This window comes from Alosa pseudoharengus, unplaced genomic scaffold (assembly GCF_046254945.1).
Source record: "Alosa pseudoharengus isolate Yale_2024_CS ecotype anadromous, Long Island Sound unplaced genomic scaffold, YU_APseudo_1.1 YU_APseudo_1.1_scf_10, whole genome shotgun sequence".
In the NCBI taxonomy this organism is placed as follows: Eukaryota; Metazoa; Chordata; class Actinopteri; order Clupeiformes; family Clupeidae; genus Alosa; species Alosa pseudoharengus.
The window spans coordinates 31,358,301-31,370,800 of NW_027468565.1; the positions used below are offsets into that span (position 1 = coordinate 31,358,301).

General features: G+C 44.2%; 1 protein-coding gene across 2 annotated transcripts in view; it reads right to left on the bottom strand.

Moving 5' to 3' along the window:
• akap13 (A-kinase anchoring protein 13) overlaps nt 1-12,500 on the bottom strand; it is a 97,964-nt gene that overhangs the window by 67,134 nt on the left and 18,330 nt on the right. For both annotated transcript variants that reach the window (XM_076269949.1, XM_076269942.1), the window contains exons 2-4: nt 9,767-9,810; nt 2,357-2,510; nt 651-1,037 (exon numbers count right to left, since the gene is read on the bottom strand). In XM_076269949.1, the coding sequence (XP_076126064.1) occupies nt 651-1,037; nt 2,357-2,510; nt 9,767-9,799 (574 nt within the window). In that variant the 5' untranslated portion in view covers nt 9,800-9,810. The remainder of the gene's footprint in view (nt 1-650; nt 1,038-2,356; nt 2,511-9,766; nt 9,811-12,500) is intronic.

Here is a 12,500-nt window from a genome sequence, read left to right on the forward strand (position 1 = left end):
TAGCATGTTACAAGAGACCATGACCAAGGTGTCAAAGATAAACAACCTAATAAAGACAAACACAACCAACAATGATGTACAATAACAGGTAAATACTGTATATCCATTACATTTATTTTGCCTATAGGCAGAGATAGAGATAGAGATTCTCACCCAAAGGACCGACAGACACATCTTTCAGGCATCATGTGTGCTACAGCTGTGAGTTATGGATCCTGAACACTGACCTCTAGCTCCTAGTTCATCATGTGCTGCAAGGCTACTGTAGCACCATGCAGACCATAGGGCATTACTATAAATTGCAACATTTCCCGTAAGCCCTGGAAAGTGGTAACCTCTTGCACCTGAAGGTCATGGCCAGCCACCCTTAAAAAAAGTGTAGTCTCCCATCTCTGTCCTCATCATCTTCTAATGTGCCATTCATCTTCTGACAACAATTTGGAGCAGATGTCTAACAAATGTTCGCAGGTTTAAAGTTCTGCAAGTGGGCCCCAGCTGTGGCGCAACTGGCTGGGGCACCTGCACTGTACGCCGAGTTCGATTCCCGCCCCGTGGTCCTTTCCGGAACCCCCCCCCCCCCCCAAACTCTCTCTCCCACTCGCTTCCTGCCCCCCCCCAAAAAAAAGTTCTGCAAGTGGAAGCAGACTCACCCAGTCCTGTGCTGACGTGAGGACGGTCGTCTATGCTCAGAGGTGCGTCCACCTGAGTGTCGTCGGCATGCGCGCCCATCTTTGTGTCCAGCACACTCCAGCCGCGTGGCAGCTGCAGGTGCCGCAGCGCCTGCGCCAGGTTGGAGTCCAGCCGCTCGCACTCCTGCAGGGGGATCTGACACTCGTCCAGCAACAGCGCCCCCTCCTGGCTGCCTTCGCTACCACCGCCGCCACAACCGCCACCGCCAGCCCTGCTCACCAGGAACTGGGCCATGTCCCAGGCCAGGTCCTGCACGAACTGGAAACATTCTTCAGCCAGGGCATCCACCGAGCCACCCGGCCGCGCAGAACACAGGGTCACCTGCACCACCTCACTGGAGTCATGAGCTGACGGAGAGAGAGAGAGAGAGAGAGAGAGAGAGAGAGAGAGAGAGAGAGAGAGAGAGAGAGAGAGAGAGAGAGAGAGAGAGAGAGAGAGAGAGAGAGAGAGAGAGAGAGAGAGAGAGAGAGAGAGAGAGAGAGAGAGAGAATTTCTATTTATGGTAATAAAGCAGAACTTATATTCCAGGCTGCAACAGTAGGCTATGTATGATAAAGTGAGGTCGAAAACCGGTTCTGTTTACACATGTCTTACTTGGTAATGTATATCTGAACTGAACTATATCTGAAAAGAACTATATCTGAAAAGACTTCGTCTTTAAACACATCAACTGCACACACATTGGTCAGTGGATGATCTCTGTGTTTATTTTAGCATAAGCCTTAGCTGAAAGCTTCTGTTTATGTATTAGCAACCAAGCATAAGCCCACAAGCCACATGTGTTGGTTGTTATGGTTATGGTAATTTGGCAGACACTTTCATCCAAAGCAACATACAGAATTACAATAGTTTTGACAGTTTCTGTTTAAGAATGGGTAAGCCTATGTTAAGCAAAATAGTGTTAATAACAATGGTACAAGTTTAAAATGTTTTACAAAAAATCTTTATAATGTGTATAAACATTTCTATTTTGTATACACAGTACTGGGCATTCATTGAATACTGGCAAATTGGCAAATCTATGCCACATTTCACCTCCAGTGCAGTATATTTCACCAGTTCAGTTGCTTATGGGAGTTGGATACGAATTTGGCCATCTCATCCAACTGGTCCCAGAGCCACTTGTTTTTCCCATACACAGTAAAAGAAACTCAACCTAATAAAAATCATATTTTTCGCAGAGGCCTGTACGTTACCTTTGATTATATCATCTGGCTGCACAGCTACACTAATTACTCTTGTTGTCTCACCTGGACGAGTGTGTTGGGGTTAATGTGTCTCACCTGAACGAGTGTGTTGGGGTTAATGTGTCTCACCTGGACGAGTGTTTGGGTTAATGTGTCTCACCTGAACGAGTGTGTTGGGGTTAATGTGTCTCACCTGGACAAGTGTGTTGGGATTAATGTGTCTCACCTGGACAAGTGTGTTTGGGTTAATTTGTCTCACCTGGACAAGTGTGTTGGGATTAATGTGTCTCACCTGGACGAGTGTGTTTGGGTTAATTTGTCTCACCTGGATGGAGGTGTTGGGGTTAATTTGTCTCACCTGGACAAGTGTGCTGGGGTTAATTTGTCTCACCTGGACAAGTGTGTTGGGGTTAATTTGTCTCACATGGACGAGTAATGTGTCTCACCTGGATGAAGGTGTAGGGGTTAGGGGGACTCACCTGGACAGATGGCCTGCAGGGTGACCTGACTGATCCGGAGGGTGCTAGCCAGATGCCGCTGAGTGGAGCCTGCGAACAGCAGATAGAACTCCACCTCCTCCTCTTCCTCACCGCACTCATCATCACACAGCTGGACTGTCAGCACACACTCACCCTGAGGAGCGAGAACACACACACACACACACACACACACACACACACACACAAAATCAGACATAAATTAACATAAATACATGCATACAAATACAGAATATATTTCCACACACTGAGGTATGCACATACTGCCATCTAAAGGAGAACTATACACACACACACCAGAGAATGGTGTATCCAGCAAACACGGGCTCTATAAGTAGATGTGTTTATTGGAAGTTGAGAAGATGTTTGCAACGTGTAATCAGATAGAGTGCAACTAAAGCAACTAAAAGTAAATCAGGACAGTCCAAAATGTGATGCCAGAAACTGATAAATATACAGTACATATATGCAAATATTAATATAAATATTCTTCTTCTTCTGCTGTATGGATATATCCACACACACACACACACACACACACACACACACACACACACACACACAGCAGGATATCAACGCGCAATAGCACTATCAGACATTTAAGAACCTCGAATAACACAGGCACCTGTCCTGAACTCAGCACCACTGAGCTTGAAAACAAGGCAATATAAACAACCAGGGACACAACTGTAATTACCCCACCTAATGTAATTACAGGACTTCTGTGTGTGTGTGTGTGTGTGTGTGTGTGTATATGTGTGTGTGTGTGTGTGTGTGTGTGTGTGTGTGTGAGTAAGTGAATGAGAGGGAGACAGAGACATGAGAGAGAGCTTGTGTGTGTTTTGCTTTCTATCTCTCTTCGCTGAGACCATGGTCTCATCTTCTCATGTTGCCACACCACTCTGCGTGTGTGTGAGCTGGAAAAGAGACGTCTGACAGTAAAGTTCCACATGATACGGCTGCAAACATTCTCCTAAAGGTCACATCCTCCACTGGACCCAACCCCGTCCCCCTGCAGGTCCCTCTTACACACACAGCACACCGTGACCATCAGACTGTTTGTTTGTTCGCAGGCAACTCCAGTAGCCAACACACAGGCCAACTCTGCTAAACCACTGCCATCACACAGCTCACCCTCCAATGTCCATGCTAAACCACTGCCTTCACACAGCCCACACAATGTCCATGCTAAACCACTGCCTTCACACAGCCTGCCCTCCAAAGCCATGCTAAACCACTGCCTTCACACAGCCCACACAATGTCCATGCTAAACCACTGCCTTCACAGAGCCCACACAATGTCCATGCTAAACCACTGCCTTCACAGAGCCAACACAATGTCCATGCTAAACCACTGCCTTCACACAGCCTGCCCTCCAATTTCCATGCTAAACCACTGCCTTCACACAGCTCACCCTCCAATGTCCATGCTAAACCACTGCCTTCACACAGCCTGCCCTCCAATGTCCATGCTAAACCACTGCCTTCACACAGCCTGCCCTCCAATGTCCATGCTAAACCACTGCCTTCACAGAGCCCACACAATGTCAATGCTAAACCACTGCCTTCACAGAGCCAACACAATTTCCATGCTAAACCACTGCCTTCACACAGCCTGCCCTCCAATGTCCATGCTAAACCACTGCCTTCACAGAGCCCACACAATGTCAATGCTAAACCACTGCCTTCACAGAGCCAACACAATGTCCATGCTAAACCACTGCCTTCACACAGCCTGCCCTCCAATTTCCATGCTAAACCACTGCCTTCACACAGGCTGCCCTCCAATGTCCATGCTAAACCACTGCCTTCACACGGCCCACACAATGTCCATGCTAAACCACTGCCTTCACACGGCCCACACAATGTCCATGCTAAACCACGGCCTCCACACTGGCCTCCCTCTATGGCTTCAGATTAGATTAGCAGCTGGCTGGCTCTACTGCCTGCCAAGCCTGTGTTCAGCTATGTGGAGGGTTATCTACTAAGACCTGTGCTTTATATTTAGTGCTTTATCTGCTCTCCTGAGCTTTAGGTGGCCTGCACCATTTCAAAAGACCAGATGTTGACAACAATGACTACAATAATAAAAACAGAAAACATTTCCTACTTAACAGCTATTTAAAAACTAGGCCTAATACACACCAATACTACAGAAACTACACAAAAATACAATACAACTATATTAAAATAGCTCATACATATGCAGCATATGAAGCTACCAAAGACTGTATATGAAGATATACAGCCATATATGCAGACATTGGTACAGTAGCTACATATATAAAAACTATGGATGATAGTTTATGAAAAAAGTGTATGAATAGAGTATGAACAAAACATCAATACACAACATGTGAAACATAGTAGCTCACAAAAAATAAACAGCCACAATGAGAACAAAGAACTCAGCCATGGCCCTGCCTTCAGGCACCACAGGTGCTGTGAGGTGAACTGGCTCCACAGGGGGGCGGTCAGTGTGATGTCAGGTGAGTGGGTGGAGTCCTTCGCCTGTCAGCACACCTGCCTTTTGAGGCTGCCAGTGATGCAGTGATGACACAGGAGGTGACGGGTACACAGCAAGGTTACGGCCCCGGCCTCCACACCCACCCCAGCACACACACACACACAAACACACACGTCTCTTTGTTTGGCTGTTCGCTTTATGTCCTTCTCTCTAGTGTTCTCTCTCTCTCTCTATATATATATATATCTGTCAGTTTTCTGAAACCAAATGCTCTTGAAAGGTGTGCAAGCACAGCGTGAGTGAAGATCATGAAAGGGTTGTTGCAGGTTCTTCACTCATCGCATATACCTACATCAAAGGCTTGGATCACTGATCACACACATTAAAGGCAGGGATCACCACACTTGCTGGCGGAAAAAGCGGCAGAGTTCCTATTGTTCGCTATGGTTCCGCAGCGGAACAGTTGGAGCGCCAGCGTCAAAACCAAAGATTCTAGAACAGAGCTCTGTTCTAGAATCTTTGGTCAAAACAATTTGAGTGCTGAACTTGTTGGTCTCAGAACAACGGAACTATTACACGCTCTACACTTTCTTAGAATGTAGGGCCGTGGTAGCATAGTAGCTAGACAGCTGTCAACTTCCGGCTTTCACCGCTGTGCCCTTGAGCAAGGCACTTAACCCAGAGTTGCTCCGGGGATTATGGCCCTTCTAAGATAATTGACACGTAAATCGTTTTGAAAACAAGGTGTCTGCTGAATGAATAAAAGGTATAGAATGTAAATGGGTAGTTGACATTTATGCGCCTCGCATAAGCACTCTAATTGTCGTAGATGTGTGTACATGTCTGCATGAAAACAGAGATGCAAGAGGTCTTAGTATAGCATCCAGGCTCAGCCAAAACACAAAAGTGACAAAACTATTGTGCATATATTAGCCTGCCAAGAATCCACTTCACATCAAACTATATTGCCTTTTTTGTCAACCAGCACGGTGACAGCTCTGTGACTGCAGGGGTGGGAGAAGTAATGGCTTTGTGGGGGGGCTCACGCTTCCCAGACACTCACGCTTCCCAGACACTCCCATCAGAGTGGCCAGAAGGCGGCTTTTGAGCGGATAAACTCATCGAGACACAAAAGGTCATGCAGCTCGCAGCGTTCAGTCGTGCACAAGACCAGCTGCAGACGCACGGCCGCTCCTCAAGCCGAGGCCCCCCAAAGGCATTATCAGCCAATCACACGACTCCTCCGACAATCTTCAGCCAATCACATGACTCCCCCGGGGGCCTGGAGCACTTCTGGGCACTTGTGCTGGGCAGCTCCAGACAGATGCAGGAGCATTTTTAGACCTAGAGATGTAGAGATGTCAACAGCAGCCCAATATGGGCGAGCCGTCGTGGGGGGGGGGAGGGGGGGTGGGGGGTCTAGGGGCCGTGCGGCTGCCAGAGGCCGGAAAATAAACAAACCACACAGACTACTACAGACCACACGTGAGGGAACAGCCCTCGCTCTTTTTAGGTCACTTCAAAGCCCAGCTGCTTTCATAATACAGTACTGATGAGGAAATTATTTATTTATGAAGAGTCTGTTTTATAAGACTCTATATAGTTATAGTTCATGAGGCATATAACTCGCACTGCTATTGCGATGTCACATTCAACTACAACCTCCGGTGTGAGAGTTAGTCTGTGTGTGTGTGTGTGTGTGTGTGTGTGTGTGTGTGTGTGTGTGTGTGTTCAACACAAGGTTGTGTTGTTTGAATACTTTATTCAGCTGCTTGCTCTAGTCCAAACACTCTTCTACAGGGCACATATACTTCATCCAAGCCCTCTAACTCCACCCTGTAGAACTCTTAAACTGACCCAGACTGCACAGGGTCAGGGCCCAGCAAGGCAACAGGATTCATGAGGGCTACACACTGACTCAAGCCCTTAACATAAACAAAGACACACACACAGATGCACATCCTTGCCACACACACAGACACAGACACACACACACACACACACCTGTGTGATCCTGCTGAATCTGCCTCTGCACAGCGAACAACCCACTGACCTCTGATAATGTCCACAGCTGTGACCCAGACGGCCAGACTGTGCCAGCTCTGCCGGCCTCCGAAGAGAACCTCACTCATCAGGCCGACTGTGCTCACCATTTGTGCATTTCTGTCCAGAGCCCACAATTTACCACCACGTGAGGGAGTGCATGAAAAACTTCAAAATAACACTTTTTTTCTGTGTTACTTCTATGGTGGCAATGAAACACATGTAACAGTTGTTACAATTTGTGGCAATTTGTTTTATGTTGAAGGCGGTATAATTAAAGGTGGTATAATTGTGTATAATAGACATAACATTATGAGAAGTTTCTCATTTAATGAAATGTTTTAGTTATCCCCTGGGGGTCAACACCATCACACACCCTACAACAAATACATTTCTCACTATCAGGAAATGTCCACAGAGGGAGGCTTCAGGGACAACTAGACTTTGCAATGTGAAGTAAGTCACATTGCAAAGTCTCATCTTAGCCGCATCTCAACAGAGTTAAACCTCTAAAAAAAAAAAAAATGTTTTTTCTGCTGCCTAGCAACACCTGTAAGACACAGGAAGCACAGGTAGCACCAGATGCAGCTGTAGAGGCACTGCATGCAGTTGTTACCACAAGCACACAGATACATGGTGACAGACAAATACACACACAAACACACACAAATATAGTCCATGCATGTGAACACAAAATATTCTTACCAAAATATTCTTACCACAAACACACTTCCGCACCAATTGGCTACAATTAAACATGTTTTATTTATTTTTTTCACAGTAATAATATAAGCATCCAAAATTGTGCAAACAGTGCACACAACAGTGGATCTGACTGGTCTATCCAGAGGAGTTTGCCCCCAGTGGTCAGATGTTGCAATTCACTCTAAAGTCAGTGATCAGATGAAAAGACCTACACCGATGTTTAAGAAAATACTGCATTAGTATTAGTAGGTATTAAGTTGTTACAAGTAGTTACACAAGTGACCATTACTATGCAGTTTAATACCACTGAATATCTACTGTATTTATCTCTGATTGCTAAAGATAATGCAAAAGAACCTAGCCCTCTGTATACGATACTAGCATTTCTGGAGTAACCAAACATGTATCGTTTGAGGCCAAATTTGCAGCTTCATATTTATTTATTTATTTATTATGTTTTCCCACAGAAAGATGGCCCATGGAGCAAAGACAATGACGCCCACTTTTGATGTTCCAAGGCTCAGAAGAAGCAACTGAGGAAGCCCTAAGGAAAAGATAATGCGAACCCTCCACTTACAGTGATAGCCAAAAATGTTGGCACCCATGCTAAAGTTGACTGAAGAGAGGAATATAAAATCATCTTTTGGAAATTGATCTTAATGCCTTAAGTGAAAAATGAGGAAATATCTAACCTTTAAGGAAACCAATTTTCTTAGTGAATGAATAATGTATCATAAATAAATAAATGTTCTTCCTTAAAATACAGGGGTCATTTGTATTCACAAGTATTGACACCCCTATGTTAAATTCCCATAGAGACAGGCATATTTTTATTTTTAAAGGCCAGTTATTTCATGGATCCAGAATACTGTGCATCCTGATAAAGTTACCTTGGCCTTTGGAATTAAAATAGCCCCACATCATCACATACCCTTCACCATACCTAGAGATTGGCATGGGTGTTATTTCAGTTAGCCTATTAGCTGGTTTGATTTGCATTAAGCTCAATGAGCATGTCAATACTTATGACCCCTGTATTTTAAGGAAGAACATTTATTTATGTATGATACATTATTCATTCACTAAGAAAATTGGTGTCCTTAAAGGTTAGATGTTTCCTAATTTTTCACTAAAGGCATTAAGATCAATTTCCAAAAGATGATTTTATATTCCTCTTTTCAGTCAACTTTAGCATGGGTGCCAACACCTTTGGCCATCACTGTAGGCATTCGATGCCCGCTATAATTTGGGGTTTCATTCAACTCAGTTCAAATGGCTACAGTGATAAACTGAATTCAATCAATGCAACTTCATACAGCACCAGATACAATTAAAATAGTCATAAAGTGCCTCAGTGTCCAGAGCAGAATGGCGACAGTGGCAAGAACAGCAGTGGGCAAAAGAATGTGTAAACAACATATGTGCTCTTTCCTGATTTCCAGGTTTGATGGATGTGCACCTGTTGGCTTGTACAGCCAATCAGAGTAAAGGAAAATAGAAAAAGCACATTGTCAAGGGACTGACCCCTCGGCTTTACAAGTAAACACAGAGGTCCAACAATTATTCACATTTATTCACATATGTTGGTCTTTTTCGTTATGTATTGTGCATAGATTAACTTTACTGAAATTTGTCATTTTTGCATTCATTGTTTTGTTATTTTGCAGATGCTTATGCACTGTGATAATAATACTGTGAATATCTTGCCCACATGATATAATAATCATGTAAATCATTGCAGATGAATGTAACATTATAAAAGCCTCTTCTGTATTTATTATTAGTGTGTGTGTGTGTGTGTGTGTGTGTGTGTGTGTGTGTGTGTGTGTGTGTGTGTGGGGGGGTGTGTGTGTGATATAAAAATGCATTTGTGATGTGCACAGTCTCAGGCTAAAGTTCACCAAACATGAGTTTTAGTAGGCAGGCAAGAACAAAAGCTCTACATACACACAGGGATCTCCACAGCCTACTCATGTGCTTCAGAGAAAACCCCTGACACCTTTCCCCACACAAGCACTGTCTTTGGCCACAAGTCACTTGCAACTGAACTTAATTTTCAAAATGAAATTACAAGCCTCAACTTCACAAACACACACACAAATGAACAAGACAACAGCTATTACGGCAGGTTAGTGTAGCAACAGAGCAGTAGTGTGGGGGGAGGATAAAATACTTACATATAACGGAGCTTGCTGTGGACTCAGTTTCATGACCCAAGCCACTGTAGGGAGAGAAAAGAGATGATGAGAATCATGCTACAATAATGTCACATGACATGAAGCGAACTTCTAGTCAATTTAGCACACTGGCTGGGGTTACTCATAAACACAACAATACACACACGTGCGCACAAACACTCTCTCTCTCACACACGCACACGCACACACACACAAGTCTGCTAGAGAACAGAGAAGAGAAGATCCTTCTCCTTCTCCATAGACAGCATAATCTCCACTGACCCAGCCTGGGTCAGAAGAGCGGTCAGTCTCCTGCTGTTGGACAGAGCTACTAACCCACGCACACCCCAGGAGTTGAAGTGCAAAACACTACTGCCAGGGGAAATCAGCTTAGTGTGGACTCTGAAACAACGCAGGCAGTGAAAAAAACAAGACATTAAGCCTGTGCACTTCCTCAGTGGGTTGGCATGGCGAGGGACAGGTAAACATCTCTGAAACACTTACTGCTCTAGGTCAACAGTATAAATGCAGGTGGACAGTTGTAAATAAACAAAAAAACTAACAAAACAAAACTAAAAAACAAAAGCAATACAAAACAAAAAAGTATAGGAAGTGCTCAGTATATTTAAAGGCCAAACAGCCACCTGGCCTGTACAAACACATCCCACAGGTCATTACCACCGGTCTACTGCATTATGGCTATTTAACCCATAAACTTCACTACAAGTCTTCACAACATAAAAAAAACTATGTATAGCTTTAAAATATCTACTGCTTTCCAATATTTGTATCTAGAAACTAAACATAGCTGCAAAGCTGCTACATGAGGAGAATAAAATAGCCATTTCAGTCTGAGTTAAAAAAAAATGTATGACCCATAAATTAGCAAAGAGAGCTACTCATATAATTATAGTAAATTGGCATTTGTTACAGAGTCATTATGAGGTGAGGAAACGAACAAACACGCCCAATGTGACTCCTATAAACACTAGCACATGTCCTGGAGTCCGGGGTGTTTACACTTATCACAGATATACAAGATGATGTGCCACTGTGCTGCTGTCTTACTGCTTTAAGATGAAGTGTTGCCCTTGTTACAGCGCGCCAAAATATGCTGCCTTTTTGAGATTTGCTTTGATTCAATTCATTATTTTGTTTAGAACTACACGGGTGATTTGTGGTGACTAGTTTTGACAGTGGCGGGTGCTATGCTGTTGATTAGCAACATAGGCTACACTAACCACATTAGCACGTGAACGGGATAAGCAATTTTGTTCTATGAATGGGGGACAGCTGTCAGGACAGGGTAAACACCAGACACAACAGGAAGTCCACTCTTAGGACCCAAATGGGAGCACACACACACAGATGCACACACACTCAACAGGAAGTCCCCTGTCTGCACCAAACAGAGACCTCCAAACACATTCTGTAGTCTAAGGGCCCTCTGCAACCAGAAGCAGCATCTTCGGACCAAACTAAGAACTACACACACACACACACACACCAGTCTAAAGGCACAATACAACAGAAAGCCTTATCTCAGAACCCAACAGAGGGCTCCAAACAGGCCTTTTGGCTGGAGATGCTTCAGTTAACAAGATCCCCTTATTTACCATCTCATATATGCTACAAATACTTTCTCTTGCGCCCCCCTCTCCCTCACACACACACACACTCTCTCTCTCTCTCATCACATAAATATGCACAAGTGAACCTCTGAATGCTGTTCTTTCACTTTGCGCCAACTCACTCGCCGAGAGCTTAAAGCTATAAAGAGGTCCAGAACATGCCTATTGACCACAGTGAGTAGAGCACAAAAGCCAGACCATATCCAGACATTCCTACATTTGCATTTGTCACAGCGGAGATTCCTGAGGAGCTATTGCCATCAGAGTGTAAAAAGCTACTTCTTCCCACACACACTTACATCCCTCCTGCTGTGCTTTTTCATGTGCATAACTGCAATGAAATTGTCAAATCTTCTTACACACTTGGCTAAAACAGAAACTGCAGATATGGCAAAAGAGGGTTTCCTACAACATGACAGCAAATGCTGTGGTAATATATAGTCACACAGTAGCACGGTTCTTAAGCACAGACAGTGCAGGTGAAGCAAGGGTCCCTTGCCCTTTTCTTTGCCCTGACCCATACTGTAGACACAACTGACTGGCTCCAACTCAACCAGCACATCATCAAGCATCAGAAGTGTATGAGTGATATCTCAACACACAAGACAGCCATAAACGTGCTATTTGCATGCATATTACATTACAAGTGTCAGTACCCTGTCAGACCTGCACCAACCCTGCCCCTTTTTTTGTAAATATTTCCATCTTCCAGCAGGGGGCTGTAGCCATGCCAGTGTGCACAGGTGTGCTGTGGTTGGTCCTGATGAGCCAGATGTTAAAAGGGCTCGTTCTCAGGATGCAGATGGACTCCCTCTCCTCTCGGCCGTCGTTATAGTGCTTACATTATGTTTTGTTATGTTGTCGAACACTTGAACTCATACCCCTAGACACTATGCACTACACTTTACTTTTTAGCTTCCACATACTGACTTTTCTATAATTATTTAATAAATATGCTTTATTGTTACTTTTACGTGGACCTCCCTTATGTTTCATATGCCTGAGCCAGCATGTGTGACACAAACATAATATATTCTTGTAATAACTAGAACTAATAAAACATTCACCGTGATGCTTGAAGGTCTAATAAAAAGGTGCCTTTC